Genomic DNA, 21,169 nt, shown 5'->3' with positions numbered 1-21,169 from the left:
AGGCTCCAAACCTCCACAAAAAATTCTAAGAATGTTTTTTCTACTTTTTTGCTGATGTTGAAACGAATGGGAGGGACAGACCGACACACATACCGACATAAATCAAAACTAACCAAAATCGATCGAAAACTCCAAAAAATACTTTTTTCGGGGGCGCACCCTAAAAAGAGTGCTCTCTCTCTCTCTCTCTCTCTCTCTTCCGAGTTTTATCAATGAGGCTTCCTCTCCTCTCCTCCACACATATTTATTACAGGCAGCATCATCAAAAAAAAAAGTGTTGTCTCTGATTCTCTGCGTCTCCTACTCTCTCCCTCTCTACTGTTCAGAATCTGATAACCCCCCGAACCAACATCACTCAGAGTCTCTACATAGGAGGGACCTCTCCCGACAAGAAAATAGGCTCCGCCCACCACGGCCATCCACTGTTTGGGTCATTTGTCAATTGAGAGAGGAGAGACTGGTGTCTTCTCCCTTCTTTTGTTTCTTTTCCTCTTCTTCCTTCTCCTCATTCCAAACCCCTCTTACCACCCCAATTTTCCATTATCACACACATATAATGGGACCATTTCGTGGTTTCCTATCGGCTACTTTTCTTTTTTTGCTCTTTGCCCGAGCCCATGGTCAGCGTTGTCAACGAGTCGATCACGAGATGTGCGCAGAGTTGCCGTATAATTTGACAAGGTGGGTGTGCATTTTTGTTTTTTCAAATTGCATGGGACGCGACTATTTTTGTCTTGATTAGGGGTACTTTTTGGGTAGATCGCAATTTGATTTTTAAAAATTCATTTTTGCCACTTTCAGCCTGGGTTTTCACAGATTTTCTTACAGTAATGCTGTTCCAATACCGATTTTAGACAGTTTTTAACCAATTTCAGTTGTTTTTGAACTTTTTAAAATTGTTTTTTGTGCTATAATAAGCCAATTTTAAAACGACCATATCTTAGTTATTTGTCAACCAAATTCATTTAAACTTGTATTTTTGAATTCAGCTCATTTTTAGCTTTAAAATGAGTATAAAGATGACCTAGTTTGGCAAAAATTAATTTCGAACTACGGTACTTTTTGGTAGGTCAAAATGTTTGAAATTTCATTTTCAACTATGCTAAACTTTTTCTCTCTGCTGTTTCAAGAAAAATTCCAACCAGATTCAGCAATTTCTGGACCTTTTAAGACGTTTCAGCTACATTAGCTTAATTTTAATGTTACCGTATCTCGATTATTTTTTAACCAAATTTTATGAAACCTGTATTTTTGAATTCAGCATATTTTCAGCTTTAAAATGAGTATAAACATGACATAGTTCGATTTTTTAAAAAATTTTGTGAGCTACGGTTGTAGTTTAAGATTTTCGGAACTAGTTTTGATGCAGTTTTGGGATTTCAAATTCTTGAATTAATATTTCAACCTTCTTCCGGCTTTTTTGATTTCGAGCGATTTTTCATCAATTCCCGCCCCAAAAAGTTCTTTTGAGCTACTTAAACCATTCCATACTAATGAAAACCTAAAGGTGTTACACCTCCACTTCTTTCTCAATAAAATGGAAAAAGAAAGAGAGCCCAATCCACCGGAGCAATCGAGCATCGCCCATTTCCAAGATTTACGAGCCATCTATCAATTTGTGTGTGAGCATTTTTCCTATGAGATGCGCACACATTCTGTTATTATATTGCCACCTGTTCAGGCGTTTTTTTTTGCCAGCTTTTTTATTTGGAAAGGAACCATCGGGTTTTTTTGAAGCTAGATACATTTCAAAAGGGTCATATCCTGGTAACTTTTTGACCGAATTCAATTGAACTTAAATTTTTGAATTTGGCTTGTTTCGAGCTTTCAAATGAGTATAAACATGACCTAGTTTGGAAAAAAAAAGATTTTGCGAGCTCAGCTCAGCTCAGCTCAGTAGCTCAAAAACTCTAATATTTGGCCTGAAAAGTTCCAAATCTTTCTGCATATTTCATCAGCCAATTTCCTACCTCGTTTTCTGTCATTCTGTCGGGAGCACACACACGGGGAGCCATTTACGACCCCCATATCATACTGATATGACTACTGATAAGTGATCGATTGGAGGCGGGACGGAGAATAAATTGTATTTGGTAAAAGAGTGTGGGGGAATGCATAGAAAAAGGAATATGTATGCAGCTATGTGAGAAAATATGATCTACGCGGTTGAATGCGGACCCAATGCGCATTTAAGCTATAGTCATTTTCAAACCATTATTATTGGCTACTTTTTGACGAAACTGTATGAAACTTAAATTTTTAAGTTCAACTTGATTAGAGCTTCAAAATGAGTACAAGCATGACATTGTTTGGAGAAAAAATGTGTAGCGAGCTACGCGATTGAACTTTCCCTATGTGCCTTTGAGATAGAACCATTTACAAATGACCGTATCTCGTCTAATTTTCAACCAAAATTTTGAAACTTATATTTTTGAGTTTGGCTTGGTTTAAGCTTTTAAATGAGTATAAACACAACATGGTTCAAAAGAAAATTATTGCGAGATACGCGGTCGAACTTTCCCTATGCGCCTTTAAGCTAGAACCATTTTCAAATGGCCATATCTTGGCTAATTTTTAACCAAAATGTTTGAACTTATATTTTTGAGTTTGGATGGTTTTGAGCTTTCAAATGATTACAAACACAACATAGTTTAACTTAAGCTGCATAATCAAAGTTAACACTTTTCAAAAACGCCGTTAAACTGAACTCAAATTTTCAGAAGTTTCTAGAAAACAAAAACCTCAAAATATTTTTTTTCGAAATTCTTCAATTCCTCTTCTTCAAACCTTACCAATGCCATTAATCAAAAACGTGGCGGAATGTTTGCAACATACGGTTTTTCGTTTTTCTGTCTGCCATGTGTTGACAGCCATCTGGCGGCCAAGGGGGACAGTTTACATATACTTTTGGAGGGTGGAAGAAGAAGAGGAATGTTTACAAATTGATAGGTTTTATAATACATACCCTGGACCAGGTCATTGTATAGAAATAAGATAAGGGAGACACGAGTACATAAACATTAATATAGACACAGGGAGGTAAAAGTCTGGGCTTGGGGTTTTTTTGAAAAATTCAAAAGACCAAAAATTTTTATAAATGTTTAATTCAAAAATTCAATTTTACTGAACTTTGGTAGAAAGTTCAGCAAGCTTTGATTATTTGAAAACGATTCTAATTTGATGGCGCATGGAAAATAAGCCCACAACGAAGACTGGCGGGTTTGGTCGGCAGCCGATGTCTAACTTAAAGGCGCATAGGGAGAGTGCAGAATTTTCAAACTAGGCCATATTCATAGTCATTCGAAGGTTCTAGACAAGTCAAATTCAAAAAGAAACGTTTCATAGAATTTGTTGTGAAAATGAGAAAGATATGATTATTTGAAAACAGCATCTCTAAATTAAAGGCGCATAGGCAAAAATACTGATTTTGATTGTGTTGCTCACCTCGCACTACATTTTAACGTATGTCATGTTTATAATCATTTGAAAGCTCTAAACAAGCCAAACTCGAGAATATAAATATTATAGAAATAAATCAAAAAATAAGCAAGATATGGTCATTTGAAAATGGCTCTGGGTTTAAGTCGAATAGAAAAAGCGCCGGCTTTGATCGCGTCGCTTGCGGTACATTTACCTCTAAACTATATTGTGTTTATAATGGTTTAAAAGCTAAAAAATCGTTTTGTTCAAAAACTTAATTTTCATATAATTTGACGAAAAATAACCGAGATATAGTCATCTTAACAGTGGCATCATGTAGCCTATGGTCAACTTACAAGCCTATCCTTTTCTCCCCACAAAATCCAATTAACTATCCAACCCCAACTTGATGTGATCCTTCTCTCTTATCTTGTGTTATCCGTTATTTTTCAACGGGTCCCTCTCTCTGTCTTATCGCTATAAAACAATCATAATAAATCACCGAATGGATCCCTATCCCTATCCCACCGTGAAGAAGGAGAGTACAGGAACAGCTGTTTGATACAGGTGGATGTATATATTTTTTACACACTTTAGACTTAGAAATTGGTTGTATTAAAGAAAACATACAGAGGGCGGGGGGGGGGGGCACATGTTGCTTTGTGGGTTACAGTACTTTCAACTTTGACCCAATTTATCTCCGTTTCTGAAAAAGATATCAAAAAGCGGTTAACCGATAAAATGTTAGGGATATTATGATAAACATTTTGTCAGTATATTACTTTTTGATATCTTTAATAGGAAAGGAGGTAAGATCAAACTTGAGTCACTGGAAAAGTACCTAGCACTTGTTGGTCTCCTTATGCACTGTTGCACCTTCCAAGGCTAACCCAAGCGAAACTTTCCTTCCCGAGCAAATCCATCAGAATTCGTTAATCATCCTGTCCTACTGTCCAAATACTTAGTGCACCTTCACAAATTCATCATTCCCCTTCCCATGGCTTCCGGCCCCACCCCCCACCCATCTACTCCCAAAAACGATTAGTATCCTTCAAGATTCCGTTGGGGGGAAAGATTCACAAAAAGTTGCACACAGAACAATTTTCTCTCTTCTTTTTGAAAAAATTTTGTGCTGCTCAGAAAAGAGAACCAGAGTGATATATAGAGGCTTATACTATCTTGCTTGGCCATATTTCAAAAGTGAGAGAGTGTGAGGGAGGGGAGAGACGCAGAGAGAGGAGGCAACTGCTCTGTGGGACACGTATCTCGGAGCTATCAGTTTTTGAACATGAAGGAAAAATGGGAAAAGATTTGGGGAGCGGAAATTTTATGCTTTTTTGATCTTTGCAGTTTTCCAAATCTGGTCGGCGAGGAGTCCTTCAAAGATGCATCCGAATCCATTCTCACCTACAAACCATTGCTCTCCGTGGTGTGCTCCGAGCAGCTCAAATTCTTCTTATGCTCAGTTTATTTTCCAATGTGTAATGAGAAAGTGGGTTTTTTGAAAAATAGTTTCAGAGCTCCAAAACGGTCTGAAATTCCAGCTAGCCCATCCGATCGGACCATGCCGCCCACTCTGTCTGTCGGTCCAAGAAAAATGTCTGCCGGTGCTCGAGTCCTTTGGATTCTCATGGCCAGAAGTTATCAGATGTGACAAATTTCCTCTGGAGAATAATCGGGAGAAAATGTGCATGAAGGGACCAAACGAGCAAGGTGCCATACAGGATGAAAGAGCAAAGGCTTTGGAAAGGGTAAGAGAGAAAGGGATACTGTAGTTTTGCCACAGATCCTTGAGCCTTTGCGTCTTTAAATCAGAACCATTTTCAAAAAAGCAAATCTTGCTTATTATCTGACTAAATTTAATAAAACTTATATTTTTGAGTTCAGCTTGTTTTCAGCTTTCAAATGACGCAATTTGGGAACAAATGTGTCATGCGCTACACGGTCAGAGTCGGCACTTTTCCTATGCGCATTCAAGCTAAGCGCTAGCTCTCGACCCTGTCAAGTTTATACGCATTTCAAAGCTCAAAACAAATTGATATCAAAAATTTAAGTTTTATGAAATTTGGTCAAAGACTAAGCGAGATGTGGTCAAAATGACAGCGAAGCTCATGAGCAAGCTCAAGGCTTGATAATTCTTATGTTTCAAAAATCCTATTAAAATCTTAAAACACTGAACCTCTAAATTCTGGAAACCCATAACTTTTGAAAATCCATGTCCCTTTAAAGGTCCCTAATCTCCGTCATAATCTCATCATCGGTTAATCGATCATTCACAAAAAAGGTGTTACGTAATTAGATACACACCGTGTCACTAGCCGCCTCAACCCAAATCAATCATTTCCAGGAGTCTGATGAAGAAGATAAGCAGCGGGCGGCCGATCGTCTAAACGGCAAATGTCCTCAGGATGAGGTGTTCTTGAATCGATCCGCAAAATGTGTTCCGCTGTGTTCGAATTTGCAAAAAGTTGGACAGGTGAGAGGGAGTATGGGAATCGTTAAATTTAGAGGTTACCCCAGGATCCGGGGCTGTCAAAAACCGGAGGACTGTTGCCCTAACTTTATCAGTTTTGCTTCGAATTTTATGAAATTTAGGTTTTTGAGTTTGGCATGTCGCAAGCTTGAAAATGAGCCCAAACACGACATGTATCCGAAGTATCTGATTTTTCGTACTTTAAAGGCGCATGACTCAAGGCAAAAAACAACATCATCCGAATATAGTCGTGTTTATACTCATTTGAAAGCTAAAAGCATACCAAAATCAAAAATATAAGTTTCACAAAGTTTGGTCAAAAGATAACCGAGATATGGCCATCTTTGCGTAATGTAGATCTCCGGGTACATACCGCAATTCCTATGAACTCAATTATCTCACTTCCTATTAAGTATATCAAAAATTGGTTAACTGATAAAATGTTGCTGGTATCATGATGAATATTTTATCAGTTAACAACCTTTTGATATCTTTCACAAAAACCGATATAATTTAGCTCAAAGTTCAAGTATAGGAAAAAACAATCAATAAACTGCTTGAGCTCAAAATTCAGTTGAAAATGATCAGAGTGAGACAAAGTTGACACCGATTAATAGAAAATTTTGGGGAACTTGTCAATTTGAATCATTTCCAGACCGACCGTGACTCTGCAACTCGTCTTCTCCTCTTCCTCTCGCTCAGCTCTGTGATCCTCACGATTCTCTCAGTGTTCATTGTTGGATTATCGTAAGTTGTCGCTTCTGTGCTCGTGACAAAAATCTATAAAAACAGGTTCTACTTCAGAAGATTCGAATTGTTGAGTTCGCTTCCCGAAACGGCAATGTTCTTCTCGTGCATCGCGTTTGGTGTCACCTCGACAATTTATGTGATTAGCGTTTCTTTCAAGGATCAGGTAAGGCTGTTGGGGGCTTAGCGGACAAAAAATGAACAGAAATCGGGTCAAAAACAAGCTAAAAACAGACTGAAAACGGACGAAAAAGTGGAAAAAAAATTAGTCAAAATTTAACCAAAACAGGTCAAAAACAAACCAAGAACGGGCCAAAAATGGGATAAAATTTGAGTCCATTTTTGGTCCGTTTTTGATTCGTTTTTGGCCGTTTTCACCAATTTACTATCCAATCTCACTTTTCTCCTTTTTCAGTTCCAAATCTCTTGCACCGACTACACTCAACACCTTCTATTCGTTGTCGGCGGACTATCTCATGTTCCTTGTTCTACAGTAGCTACACTCATTTATTATTCTGCCACGTGCTCAAGACTATGGTGGTTGCTGATTTGTTTCTCATGGAATAAGGCGACACGAACCGCGAATTTATTGGTAAGAACTCTAATCTTTTTGTGCTCAATTATCTCGGCTCCTATAAGAGATATCGAAAAATTGCCAACTGATAAAATATTTATCATGATGTGGTTAACATTTTTGTTTTTTACAAATTTTTTGATGTCGCTTATAGGAGCCGAGATAATTAAGCTCAAAGTGTTCAAGTACGGTAGTTGTAGCAACCGATCCACGCTTAGTTTAAGTTCAATTATCTCGGTGCATATAAGCGATATCAAAAATTGACCGACTGATAAAATGTTTGTCATGGTATCAGTAACATTTTTGCAGTTCGAAGAATTTTGATAACTGTTACGGGAGCCGAGATAATTGAGCTCAAAGTGTGTGAGTAGGGTAGTGACGCAAAGAGCTGCGCCGACCCCGCAACGCTTGATTTAAGACTCAATTATTTCTGCTCCTATGAGAGATATCAAATATTTGTTAACTGATAAATTTTTAGTGATAGTATGATAAACATTTTATCAGTTGACAGATTTTTGATATTTCTTCTAGAAACCGAGATATTTTAGCTTAAAGTATTCAAGTTCGGTAGTTGCGCCGACCGAACGCGCTCAATTTAAACTTAATTACCTCGGGTCCTATGGAAAATATTAAAAGTTTGTCAACTAATAAAATGCTTGTCATAATAATTTTGTAATAATTTTGTAGTTTGATTTTTTCCAGGATGACTCCCGTACCCGAGTAATCATGCTGATCCTTGGAATCCCATTGGCTCCACTAATGCTTGCTCTTCTTGCCAAAGCCGTCGCCGCCAACCCTCTCACCGGACTTTGTTTCATCGGTGCCGCCAGTTCGGGCACCGATTGGATATTCAATTTCTGTCGGGAACTCATTCTTTTCCTCATCAGCTCGTTGGCTCTCTCCTCCGCCTGCTGTAGACTTTTGGGGTCTGATGATCAAGAAGTGAATGGATTCGCTGGAGTGATAGCTGCCATTTATCCAATTGGAGCATTGATTTATATGCTATGCTTTATTAACGACGCCACACAACCGAATTTGGCATTGGATCGAAGTTTCAATGCGGTGTCGGCGACGAAATTCTCGTTTGATCTACTTTTGAGCTTCATCATGTGCACGTTCTGCTTGATTTATTTGTTCTTTAGAATTGTTCGATCTTCGTGAGTTTTCATGTTTTTATTTGGCGGGAATTCGTAGTTTTTTAAATTGCGAAATTTCGTGGATTTTATGAGAAACCCGGGCCTGAATTTATGAAAGTTTGGAATTCCGATTTTCGGAATTTCTGGATTTCAAAATTTCGAAATTGTCGAATATCTGAATTTCTGAATATCTGAATTTCTGAATTTCTGAATTTCTGAATTTCTGAATTTCTAAATTTCTGAGTTTCTGAATTACTGAAATTCTGAAATTTTGAAATTCTGAATCACTGAACTTCCAAAATTCGAACGTTCTGATTTGTCGAATCATCGGAATTGTGAATTTTTAAATTTTGAAATTTCTGAAATTCTAAATTTTAGAATTTTAGAATTCCTGAATTTTCTGGAATTTTAGATCCCTGGAATTTAAGGTTTTTATAGTTATTGTTTTTGAATTCAAGAATTTCTGAATTTCTGAATTTCTGAATTTCTGCATTTCTGAATTTCTGCATTTTTCAAGAATTCAAAATTTCACAATTCAAAATTTTAAAAGAAAATTGAAAAACAAATCAAGAAAAAATCTATTTGCTTCCAGATTTCAAATTTTTTCTGAAAATTTCAAATTTCAATTAATTCTTGAAAATACAAAACTTTCTTTAAATTTCACAGTTTTTCGCTGAAAATTTCATTACGAAAAGTTAAATTTCGATTAATGGAAATTTCGAGTTCTTTTAAGATTTGAAGTTGAAGATTTAAAAATGAGGTTTTTCAGGAAATTCAAAAAAAATTTTCAAAAATCGATATTTTCAGATCAAAAGTCAGCAAAGAAGGGTACCAACCAGCGATCCCAAAACTTCCACAACCAGCAATTCCCGGAAGTGTTCGATCAAATACATATGCTTCAACCTTCCGGACCAATAACATGATTTAATTTTTTAAATTTAAATTTTAAAAAAGTCCAAAACCAATTTTCCGAGCGAAATTCCGGTCCTTTTCCCTTTTACAATTCTGCTGTTTTACTTGAAAACAAAAATTACGGGTTTTTAGATTTCTAGAAAAATGGAAAAAATTCAAATGGTCTCTCTTTTTTTTGTACTATAATTGTTTAATAATATTCATCTTCTGAAAGTTTTTTTTTTGGAATTTTATGACTCATTTTTGCCATGTTTTATATATGATAAACAATTTGAAACAAATTTTTGGAAGAAAAAGAAACAAAGGAAACATTGGAAAAAGAAGAAATGGAATATTTTTAGTTTAGAAAATTTGTTTTGAAAGTTTCCAAATTTTCAAAAAAAAACATAGACAGATTTCTGGTTGATCCTCATGAACTTTTATGTTTCGACCGTTTTTTTGGCAGATTTTTTTTTTGGAAATTCATTTTTTCTCAATTATTGCCCATTTCTTGGATATTTTGATTTTCTGAATATTCGAAATTCTGTAAATTTGAGATTCTGAGACACTGAAATATTGAGATACTGAAATTCTGAGATTATGAAATATTGAGATAAGGAAATTCTGAAATTCTGAGATTCTGAAACTCTGAGATTAGGAAATTCTGGATTTCAAAATTTCGAAATTGTCGAATTTCTGAATTTCTGAATATTTGAATTTCTGAAATTCTGAATTTCTGAATTTCTGAATTTCAGAATTCCTGAATTTTATGTTTTCAAATTTTTGAATTTCTGAATTTCAGAATTTTAGAATTTCAGAATTCCAGAATTTCAGAACTGCTGAAATTCAGTGTTTCGAAATTTTTTTAAAATTTTCTTTTCTTAAATTCAGAAATTCAGAGTTTCAGAATTTCAACTTCAGAAATTCAAAAATTCAAAAATTCAGAAATTCAGAAATTCAGAAATTCAGAAATTCAGAAATTCAGAAATTCAGAAATTCAGAAATTCAGAAAGTTTCTGAGACACTGAAATATTGAGATACTGAAATTCTGAGATTCTGAAATATTGAGAAAAGGAAATTCTGAAATTCTGAGATTCTAAAATTCTGAAATTTTGAAATTCTGAAAATCTCAGCTTTTCCAATTTATGAAACTCTGAAATTCTGGAATTCTGAATTTCTGAATTTCTGAAGTTCTGAATTTATGAAATTATGAAATTCTGAAATTCTGAAATTCTGAAATTCTGAAATTCTGAAATTTTGAATCTTATTTTTCAAAATTTCTCCCTAAAATTCAAAATTTGTTTCCAATTATTGCTCATTTTTTCCGGCTCAAAATGGTTAGTTTTTAATGAATTTGTGTCCAGAAGACACATTATTTGTTTTCAATTAAATAATTTTCCTATTTTCCCTTCGTTAGACCACATTACATATTCTATTTTTCTGTGTGTTTCTCCAGGAATAATAATAATACTAATTTGTCTATTCTTACGCATTTTTAGCTCATTTTGAATATTTTTTCTGGAATTTTTGAACTATTTTTTTTCAAATTTCGACCTATTTTTTGCTTTTTAAAGCCCCCTTTTTCGGTATTTTTTGACAATTTTCATCCAATTTTCAGGCCATTTTTAGGCAGTTGTAGATTCTTTGTTTAATTTTTGAAGCTATTTTGAAATATTTCGGCTCCGCGTCACTTCGAAACCGCGACACTTCGAAACCAGTTATTTCAAAACCAATCGTTTCGAAACTACAAATTTCACAATGTGCACATTTTTCTCTTCAATTTTAAGTATTCTTTCCTACTTCTAATTTTATTTTTCGGTATTTTTTCGGTGTTGAACTGACTGGTTTCAAAACGACCCGGGTTCGAAATGTCGCGGTTTCGAAGCGACACGGTGCCATTATTTCAACTCCTGTTCCTATTTTCTAGTTTCCTAATAAATATGGATATGTCAAATTCAAATGAAACAAAAATTTGAAAAAATTCCTTTTCGTATCTGTGACGTTTGCTAAGTTTTGATCTCTGTTTCCTCCTCTTACAATAGATTTGTAGTTTTTGGATGAAATTTTTTTGTTGAAAAATACAAATGTTCTTTGATTTTTTTTTTGAAATTTCGGTTTGGAAAATATAATTGTTTGTCAGGAAATTTGAAAAATCCGAACATTTGAAATTTCGAAATTTTGAAAATTTGGAAGTTAAGTATTTTAGAATCTCACAATCAGGGTTTGAGGATCTAGGAATCTAAGAATCTAGGAATCTGAAAGACCACCTAGGTAGTTAATGTTTTATTCTGGAAAAATCAATTTTCGCATTTGATGAATTCGAAATTTCCGATATTTAAAATAAAGTTACAAAAATTCCAATTTCGATATTCAAAATTTTCAAAATTTCAAGAATTCAAAAAGATTCAAAAATTCGAAATCTCTTTTCCAAAATTCACAATATGTTCTGAGAACTTTCAAGAAAACTGCTGTAAATGTTCTCCTGATTTCTCTAGATTTCCATTTAATACCGAGATTTCTCGAAACTTCCACCTTTCTGATTTTCCAGGAGAGTTTTGGAATCTAAGAATCTGAAAACTTAGAAACAACAGGATTTGGCTCCGGGTCACTTTGAAACCGCGTCACTTTGAAACCATTCAGTTCGAAACCACGACACTTCGAAACCGAAAAAAACACGGTCACGTAAAAATGAAATTGAAAATTGGTTATTTTAAGTCCTAAATTAATTTAAAAATATTCAGCGTGCAAACTTCGCAGTTTCGAAATGACTGGTTTCGAAATGCCCGGTTTCGAAATGTTGCGGTTTCAAAACGACCGGTTTCGATATCCTCGAAAACTAAGAATTGGAAAATCCCGGAATTCAGGAACTGAACGTTTAAGAATCTGAATCCCTCAAACTTCCCAAATCCCCAACTAGCCCAAAGCAAATGAACAAAGATCCATAGCTCATAGCTCGCACGTTTCCCCTTTTTGAGAAGCGTTGAATCTATTGAAAATCCCCAAGAAATCCATATTTACGTATGTAACAATAATTCATCTAATTTTGCGATCTGAAAAATTCCACGTGGCTCCAAAGAGCACATATTACGTTGGCAGCTAATATATGGATAATCCGAAATTTCTCCGGTTTTTTCCTTCTGGAATTTCTTTTCCATTCCCCATTAATTCCATTTAGACAACAAAGATCCCTAGAGCGAAAAATTTTACAAACAAAAATATAAATATATATTTAACAGTGTCATAATTTTTTGATCCTGTTTTTCTATGGTCATCACCATCATAAGACGCTTAAGATTTAGTGGAAAATTGGAGGGGCGAGATTTTTGATTTCTGCGCTTTTCAGTGGGCGTTGGGGTTTTGGAAACTTGAGGAAATTTCATTTTTTTAGATTCTTAGTATTCTGAAATTCTGAAATTCTAGATTCTTAGAATTCTAATGATTTTAGGGTACTTAGATTCTTAGATTCTTTTGAACTTGGGTATTTTTAGACTACATTTCAAAAGTTTGAATATCCTATAAAATGTGAATATTTGAAACTTCAAAAACACTTGAAACCCGATTTAGAGTCAGAGTTCTTCAAAAATCAATTACCCTAAAAACGTTAAACAATTGAGAGATTCTAAAAAGTGTCGGGTCCTCTCAATTTTTATTTTTCTTTCCCGCATGGTTTTTCTCACATGGCTCATTTTTGAACATTTTCTATCTGCTGGACCCAGGACCCAGGACCCATGACCCAGGATCCAGGACCCAGGACCCAGGACCCAGGACCCAGGACCCAGGACCCAGGACCCAGGACCCAGGACCCAGGACCCAGGACCCAGGACCCAGGACCCAGGACCCAGGACCCAGGACCCAGGACCCAGGACCCAGGACCCAGGACCCAGGACCCAGGACCCAGGATCTAGGTTCCCTGGACCCAGGATCTAGACTCCCTGGACCCAGGACCCAGGACCCAGGACCCAGGACCCAGGATCTAGACTCCCTGGACCCAGGACCCAGGACCCAGGACCCAGGATCTAGACTCCCTGGACCCAGGACCCAGGACCCAGGACCCAGGATCTAGACTCCCTGGACCCAGGACCCAGGACCCAGGACCCAGGATCTAGACTCCCTGGACCCAGGACCCAGGACCCAGGATCCAGGATCTAGACTCCCTGGACCCAGGACCCAGGACCCAGGATCTAGACTCCCTGGACCCAGGACCCAGGACCCAGGATCCAGGATCTAGACTCCCTGGACCCAGGACCCAGGACCCAGGATCCAGGACCCAGGATCTAGACTCCCTGGACCCAGGATCTAGACTCCCTGGACCCAGGATCTAGACTCCCTGGCCCCAGGATCTGGGCTCCCTGGCTCCAGGATTTGGGCTCCCTGGCTCCAGGATTTGGGCTCCCTGGCTCCAGAATCCAGGTTCCCTGGCCCCAGGATCCTATTTTCCTATACCTTTATAGTACTCTAACTGAGGTCAATGGGACGTCCAGGGACATAACCACGTTTTTTTCAAATTTATAAAGTTTTTTCTTTTTTTCTGCCGAATAGATTTTTTTCATCCAAAAATAAGGTTTTTATCACGTTTGAATAACTAGCAAATTTTCACTTTTGAATACTGTGAAAATCCTTAAAAAGATCCTTTTTTGAGCCAATTTATCTGGGTTCCTTTAAGAGATATCAAACAGTGGTCAATTAACGAAATGTTGCTGATTTCAAGACAAAACATTTTAGTAGTTAAACCTTTTTTGATATCCTTCACAAGTAATAAGATACATTGGCTCAAAGACTTGCCTAAATCTCATGTTTTTAGATCGATTTTTTTTCTGAAAGTTGGAAATTTTGAACACATTTGGGTTATTTTCTATTTTTTTGAAGTTTGAAAAATCTGAAGATTCTGAGATCCGGAATTCTAAGACTCTGAAATTCTAAGTTTCTAAGATTCTGGTATTCTGAGGTTTTGAAAAAAGAGGTCTCTGATATTATGATTTTGAGATTCTGATTTATGATTTTGAGATTCTGAAATTTAAGACTCCCTATCATGGACCATTCCTGACTTCTTGAATTTTAGATAAATTTTCTAAAATTCAAGCTAAATTTCCAGAATTCCAAACTCCAAGTCCCTCTTTTTTCATCCGAAAAAATGTTTTTTTTTCAATTTTCTAGAGAAAAAATAATTTCTGTAGATTTATTTTCTTTTTGAACTAAATTTCTAGATACATCGAACCAAATACCACCAGTTTCTTCAAGAAATACAAAAATTTGTTCTAAAAATGAGAAAAGATCTTTAAAATGTATGAAAAAATTAAGGATTAGGAGTGAATTTTTGTATTTTTTTTAGTGGAAAATTTGTACTTTTTAGGCGGAGGAACTTTGAAATTAAAGTTCAGAAAACGAGGTCTTCATTAGAAATTAATGGATTTTGAAGAAATGGAAAAATAGGGAAATTTGGAGAACATTTAAAGAAAATAAGTTTTTCAACAATTAAATTGTTTAAACTGAACATTTTGAGCAATTTTAAGTTTTTCAATTTCGAATAACTACGTTTTTAGAATTCAAAAATTCTAGAGAAAAGTTCCCACGGAATTCTCTAATTCTGAAATTAATTTTTTTTCTCTTCCAATAATTTTTTCCCATACACATCTCGTCACATTTTTAGTGCAATCACACTTTTTCCATTTTTTTGGCTCTTAATCGGTGGTGCTATTCATTGAAAATTCCACTTTTTTGTTGAAGAACACCATTTTCAAAATTTTCTAGATTTTCTAAAAATTCTTAAGGAAACTCAGAAATTCTGATATTCTGAGATTCTGATATTTTGAGATTCTGAGATTCAGAGATTCAGAAACTCAGAAATTCAGAGATTCAGAAATTCAGAAATTCAGAAATTCAGAAATTCTGAAATTCTAAAATTCTGAAACTCTGAAATTCTGAATTTCTGAATTTAAGAATAGAAAATTTTAAAACAATTTCGAAACATTGAATTTCAGCAGTTATGAAATTCTGGAATTCTGAAATTCTAAAATTCAGAAATTCAGAAATTCAAAAATTCGAAAAACATAAAATTCCGGAATTCAAAAAATGATATCTTAAAAACCATTTCTAGATTTATAGGCCTAGGAGATTCCCGAAATTTATTTCTCAAAATTGCGTTTTTTTCAGAATTTGGGATTTTTTTGATTTTTTTAAATTTCTGCAAATGTTTTTCCCAATAAGATTTTCCAATTTTTCAGAATTTGAAACTCATAATTTTTGAGAACTGTTGAGTTTTTAGATTCTTCTGATTCTAGGGATTCTTAGGATTCTTAGCACAAATTCCAAAATTCTCAAACTCCCCGAGATCCCCAGAAAACCCACTAATTCTCCAATTTTCGTTCATTTTCTCAGTCCCCCAAATCTAAAAAGGAAATTAGGTTTTTAGGAGACCTACACACACTGAGCTGAGAAACGGAAAAAGAAATGAGCATTTTCAGCCGGAAGTACACCAGAAAGTGACCGGATTTCATTAATTACACCCCTCACACATTTTCTTCAGGTACGTAGATTTTCTAGAGAAAATTCTAGAAATTTTCATTTAAAAAAAAAATTTTTATTTTAAAAAATTGATTGTTCACTAAATTTAGGAGGTTTAAGCTGGAAATTCCACATTTCATAACCATTTTCTTCCATTTGTTCGCAATTTTTCGAATTTTTTTATAATTCTAGATTGCTCATTTTCGCTCAAGCCACGCCCATTTTTTTCTCCACTTCTTCCCTTATCCCAAATGTACAGATAATTGGTCCACGACAGGGGGGAACCCTTTAATTTTCATTTCTCTAAAAAATGCTAATTTTGGGGTTTCCGAAAATTTTTCCGGATTTCGAGAAGGGTTTTTTTTTCGTTACTTTTTAGAATCCAAACTTTGCGAAAAGATCCTAAAATTTCAGTTTGTCTACTTTTTCTAAATTATGCCAAAAAAAATTGAAATTTCTAGTTACTCAAAATAAGGAACTTGTAAATTATTAAACTTGCTGAAAATTTCAGAATATATTAAACAAAACTAGAGCTTCAACTTTGTAGTTGACAACTTTTCTGTAAAATTAGGCCCTAGGGAGATATGGCCTACGCGCCTTTAAAATAGAACCACTTTTATTCAATTTATCATATCTCGGTTATTTTGGGGCAGAATTCTATGAAACTAATATTTCTAAATTTGTCTTCTTTAGAGCTTTTGAATGAATATAAACATGGCATAATTTGGGGGCAATGTTGAGGACGACGCGGTCCGACCGCGTAGCTACTTGCGGTCGGTCGGCAAGCTTAGCTACGGCAGCCACATCTTTCGTGTAGCTCAGACCTAGCGATGGTTTCTGCAGCAGACTCGGCTACCTTTCTCATTTTTTTGTCCAATTTGTCTTGTAAGTCTCGATTTAGGCTGTCCGCCGTAAATGAAACAGAAAAGAGGGGCCCCTCCACTTCATTGAAAATTCAATTAAACGTTAAAACGGGCGGAGTGTAGGTAGGATTTCTTTCCGAATTCATTCAAAAACAAATTATGTGCTCAACTGTGCGGAGCTGGAGAGAGAGAGAGAGAGAGAGAAGAGGTAATTACTCTTGCAGATTGGTAGAAAAGGTAACCACACTTGTTTATTTTGGTGGATTAGTTTTGAATCTCTTCATCCTCGAAAAAGAAAAAAAAGAAAAAAAAAGAATCTAAGAATCTAAGAATCTAAGAATCTAAGAATCTAAGAATCTAAGAATCTAAGAATCTAAGAATCTAAGAATCTAAGAATCTAAGAATCTAAGAATCTAAGAATCTAAGAATCTAAGAATCTAAGAATCTAAGAATCTAAGAATCTAAGAATCTAAGAATCTAAGAATCTAAGAATCTAAGAATCTAAGAATCTAAGAATCTAAGAATCTAAGAATCTAAGAATCTAAGAATCTAAGAATCTAAGAATCTAAGAATCTAAGAATCTAAGAATCTAAGAATCTAAGAATCTAAGAATCTAAGAATCTAAGAATCTAAGAATCTAAGAATCTAAGAATCTAAGAATCTAAGAATCTAAAAATCTAAGAATCTAAGAATCTAAGAATCTCAAAAACTACAGTACCTCTCCTTCCCCCAGACTAATCATCCTCGAAAACCTCATCAGATTCATCAGAAGCTTCTTAATGTATTCCTTCATTCTCCTTACTTTTTCTATCCCCTACTTACCCATCCCCTGTTTCCTTCTTCTTCTTTTTTTACATAAAAAAGAGAAAATAGAAATAGGCTATTCCTTAATTAATGAAAGCCTTTTTTTGCGCTCTTTTCTAACGAGTATAGCTCAGAAGAGAAGAAAGACAACGGCGAATATCCATATTTTTGCTTTTTTGAGTTTTTCTAAAAGTTTCGGAAGTCTTTTCGAACGGCTTCTGAATTTCCGGATTTCAGAATTCCATATGATTTTAGCTCCTTGAAAATCTGGGATTCTGAATTTCTGAACTTCTGATTATGAGGATAACCTGAAATTTCCTGGGTTTCCAAATATACCTTTTTCAAATATATTGGAATTCTTGAGATTTTCGAGTTTTCTGGAAATCTGGATTTCAGAACCTTCCTTTTTCAGAATTTCGAAATTACAGAATTTTTGAACATCAAAATTACAAAATTGCTGAATTCCATTTATTAGAATTTCTAGAATTTCTGAATTTCTAAATTTCTGAATTTCTGAATTTCTGAATTTCTGAATTTCTGAATTTCTGAATTTCTGAATTTTCTAATTAAAAATTTTGGATTTTTAGGGTCTTAAAGATATCTGGATTTTCGGAATTCTGATTTTTTCAGATTTTTAAATTTTTCCGTATATTCGTAACTAACCTTTGGAACCCTGAAATTTTTGAGTGTCTAAATTTTCATAAAAAAATTTCGGAAATCTCGGAATTCTGGAATCTCGAAAAATCTGAAGTTCAGACCTTCAAAATTTCAGGAATTTCGATTCTTCAAAAATTCGTTCATCTCCAAACTAGATAATTATCATCTTATCCTTCAAATACTGATACATTGAAAGTTTTAGGAAATTTCAGAATTTAGAAAATTTCAGAATTCAGGAAATTTTGCCAGAGTAAAGCTCCTTTTGAAAATTTTCCGAGACTTTCTTCTTCTGAATTCTTCTAACACATCCGGAGTTGACGTCTTCTGAAGTCTCTTCCTTTCGACAACGCTCATTAGCTCATTTCATCCATCGCGACAACGCTAATTTCATTAATTTTGTGCCGTTGTGGGAAGAGAAGAGGAAGCGGCGAGGGGACATGTGTTTACCACACTCTACACACACAAATACACCTCTTACATGGATGTTCGTAAATTTTTGGATTTAAGGAATTTTTTCTAACTTTTAAGGTTTTCAAAAATCTAAATTTCATAGAAATCGGTCTAAAAATAACCGAGCCATGATCTTTTGGCTCGTTTAAAGGCGCATAGGGTCATTCTAGGTGACATATCTCCTCATGTCCTAATTTTAGAAAAAAGTTGTCCACTACAAAATTCAAGCTCTAGTATTGTTTAGTACATTTTGACCTTTTCAGACAAATCTAACAAATGGGAAGCTCTGTTTTTGAGGCTGAAATTCGACTTGAAATTTGTTAATTTTTGGCGGATAATGTCAAAAGATGGTCGATTTCAAGCGTCTAAAAAGGTAGTGTAAAGTTGTCGGATTTTTTTGAGTTTTTCAGAGTAAACCAAACAAAAATCGAGCTTTATTTTTATAATTGACAACTGACTTGAAAAATTTGAACCTGACGGGATATGCCACGTGGGAAAGACCCTCCTTCGCGGCGCCCCCCCCCCCCTTCAACAGGGCGCTGGCGCCAAAAAAGCAAGGCTCTTCCACGTGGCATATCTCTCCAGGGCCTAGTTTTGCCTAAAACTTTTCAATTACAAAATAAAAGCTCCAGTTTTTTTTTAGTATACTCTGAAATTTTCAAATGAATTGAAAAAATATGAGATAGTTTTCGAAACACCTACATAAATACAGGATCTGTCGGCTGCGTAGCTAACCCAGTGGACACCGTAGCTCATCCGATAGCGGCATGGACCAATTCCAAACCAGGCATATTTATAATTGTTTTGAAGCCTTAAAAAAGCTCAACCCAAAAATATCAGTTTCAAAAAAATTGGATAAAAACTAAGCGAGATATGACTGTTTGAAAAAAACAGTCTAGCTTAAAGACTGTGCCCGTATAGCTCAGCTGGTAGCGGGGCGGTGACCCTGATATGCTGCAGATAAGTTTATGTCCTTAAGAAAATATAGATACTCGAACCATAACTAAAAAGGGGAGTGTGCTTGGTACCTGGACCATTACATAATCAAAATACAAAGGCCAGGTGGACCCCCCCCCCCCTCCCAGATCCTAATCTATGTGTTACAATTTAATCTGCCTTATAAGAACATAATGCTCTGGTGAACCCATATTTTTTCAATCAGAAAGGAGACTAGTCCCTTATTTTGAAAAACACCTTACGTTTTTGGCCATGTTGGAACTTTTTTTATTGGAAAGTTTGTACTTTGGATCCTCAGCCTCTTTACTGTCTTCACAATTCCGTTTCTAGTCTTGAAATCTTTATTTTTAAATAGAACTAGAAGAATTTATGCCCTAAGTTTGCCCAAATCTTGCCCAACGTCTGCCCAACCATTCCAAGACTATTGTCCTCGTTTCTCGTTTTTTTTCTTGAAATTGTGTATTTTCTAGATTTGAATTCTTCATTCTTTGAATAGAACTTGATGAATTCGTGTCCTAAACTTGCCCAAGTATTGCCCAACTCTTGCCCAGATAATTTTTTTTTCTTTTCCAAACAAACCCCCTCCCGTGTTTTTGGTTGGTAATCTTCGAAATTTGAATTTTTCGAAATTTCGAAATGTAGTAAACCGTGTATAGTCAGGTACCTGGTGTCAATTCGTATATTTTATATTGTCAGAGCCTGAAACAGATACAAAATTTTATGAAAAATAATAACAGCGATTGTCAGTGACCTAGGAATAGTTTCGTAGTTTTTAGGGACATCCGGATACACAGACACACAGAAATTCGAAAATTTGGAAATCCAATAATCTTGAAATTGAGAAATTGAATAAAAATTGAAGTTCAGAAATTCAGAAATTCTTGAAAAATTTTGAAGGCCCGGACAAGAATTTTTTTGGTCGAAATTTCTCAAAAAAATTTTTTTCTGATAATTTTTTGAGAATTTTTAAACAAAAAACTAGTTTTCGAGAGAAAACTGTCATTTTGCTTCAAAAATGCAATTTTTTCTTCAATATCAACTTTGGAAAAATTAAGGAAAAAAAATATTTTTTTTCAAAAATTTGTTTAAACATTTACAAATTCAATATTTACAATTTAGCTTAAAATTAGATGATAAAAACAACTTTTTCCCAAAAAAAAAAACACACTTTTTTGCCCAAAAATCAAAGCTGGCGCCTACTGGCCGGGGCTTCCGGGCCTTCCGGGCCTCCCGGGCCGGGCCTTGACCAATTTTTTAAAGGCCCGACCCGGCCCGGCCCGTTTGCAAATATGAAAAAATCAATTCAAAACTATCTAGAAAATAGAACAAATTGCTAGAATTCAGAAAAATTGATTCTGAATTTTGGGGGTTTTCTGGATTTTGGATGTTTTGCGGAATCTAAAAGTTGCGATTTCATTTTTAATTTCTTAATCCACTTAAGTTCCTCCTTCACCTTCTCCATCTAACGTCTTCTTCTTCTTCTCCAGAGTCCCCCACGAATCCAGGAAAGCTCATTAGCTCATTTGTTGTGTGTGTATTAGGAAAAAGAAGAGGGCGAGAAATAGTACGCAAAAGTGGAGAGTGGTTAGAGAAAGAGTTGAGTGGACAGGAGAGACATACACACATTTTGAATGGGGGTATGCAATTAGCAATCGATGCAAATTAATTAAACAAACAGACGACGAAATGGATGAAG

General features: G+C 35.3%; 2 protein-coding genes across 2 annotated transcripts; one reads left to right on the top strand and one right to left on the bottom strand.

Annotated features, from left to right (window-relative positions):
• Positions 1 to 556: 556 nt before the first annotated feature.
• On the top strand, positions 557 to 9,278 carry Cbr-mig-1 (the record flags this gene model as incomplete). The annotated part of the gene is made up of 9 exons (XM_045239997.1): positions 557 to 681; positions 4,771 to 4,912; positions 4,965 to 5,171; positions 5,768 to 5,896; positions 6,549 to 6,640; positions 6,698 to 6,806; positions 7,056 to 7,232; positions 7,917 to 8,371; positions 9,158 to 9,278. The coding sequence occupies 9 exons, from the start codon at positions 557 to 559 to the stop codon at positions 9,276 to 9,278; spliced, it is 1,557 nt and encodes a 518-aa protein (XP_045092849.1).
• Positions 9,279 to 12,940: 3,662 nt separating this feature from the next.
• On the bottom strand, positions 12,941 to 14,034 carry CBG05131 (the record flags this gene model as incomplete). Its single annotated transcript, XM_002638737.1, has 3 exons — positions 12,941 to 13,300; positions 13,359 to 13,524; positions 13,973 to 14,034. The coding sequence occupies 3 exons, from the start codon at positions 14,032 to 14,034 to the stop codon at positions 12,941 to 12,943; spliced, it is 588 nt and encodes a 195-aa protein (XP_002638783.1).
• Between the last annotated feature and the right edge of the window lie 7,135 nt (positions 14,035 to 21,169).

The sequence above is a fragment of the Caenorhabditis briggsae genome, assembly GCF_000004555.2.
Source record: "Caenorhabditis briggsae complete genome, chrI, whole genome shotgun sequence".
Lineage (NCBI taxonomy): Eukaryota > Metazoa > Nematoda > Chromadorea > Rhabditida > Rhabditidae > Caenorhabditis > Caenorhabditis briggsae.
The sequence above is the reverse complement of the archived record's forward strand: the minus strand, read 5'-3'. Positions and strand labels throughout refer to the sequence as shown.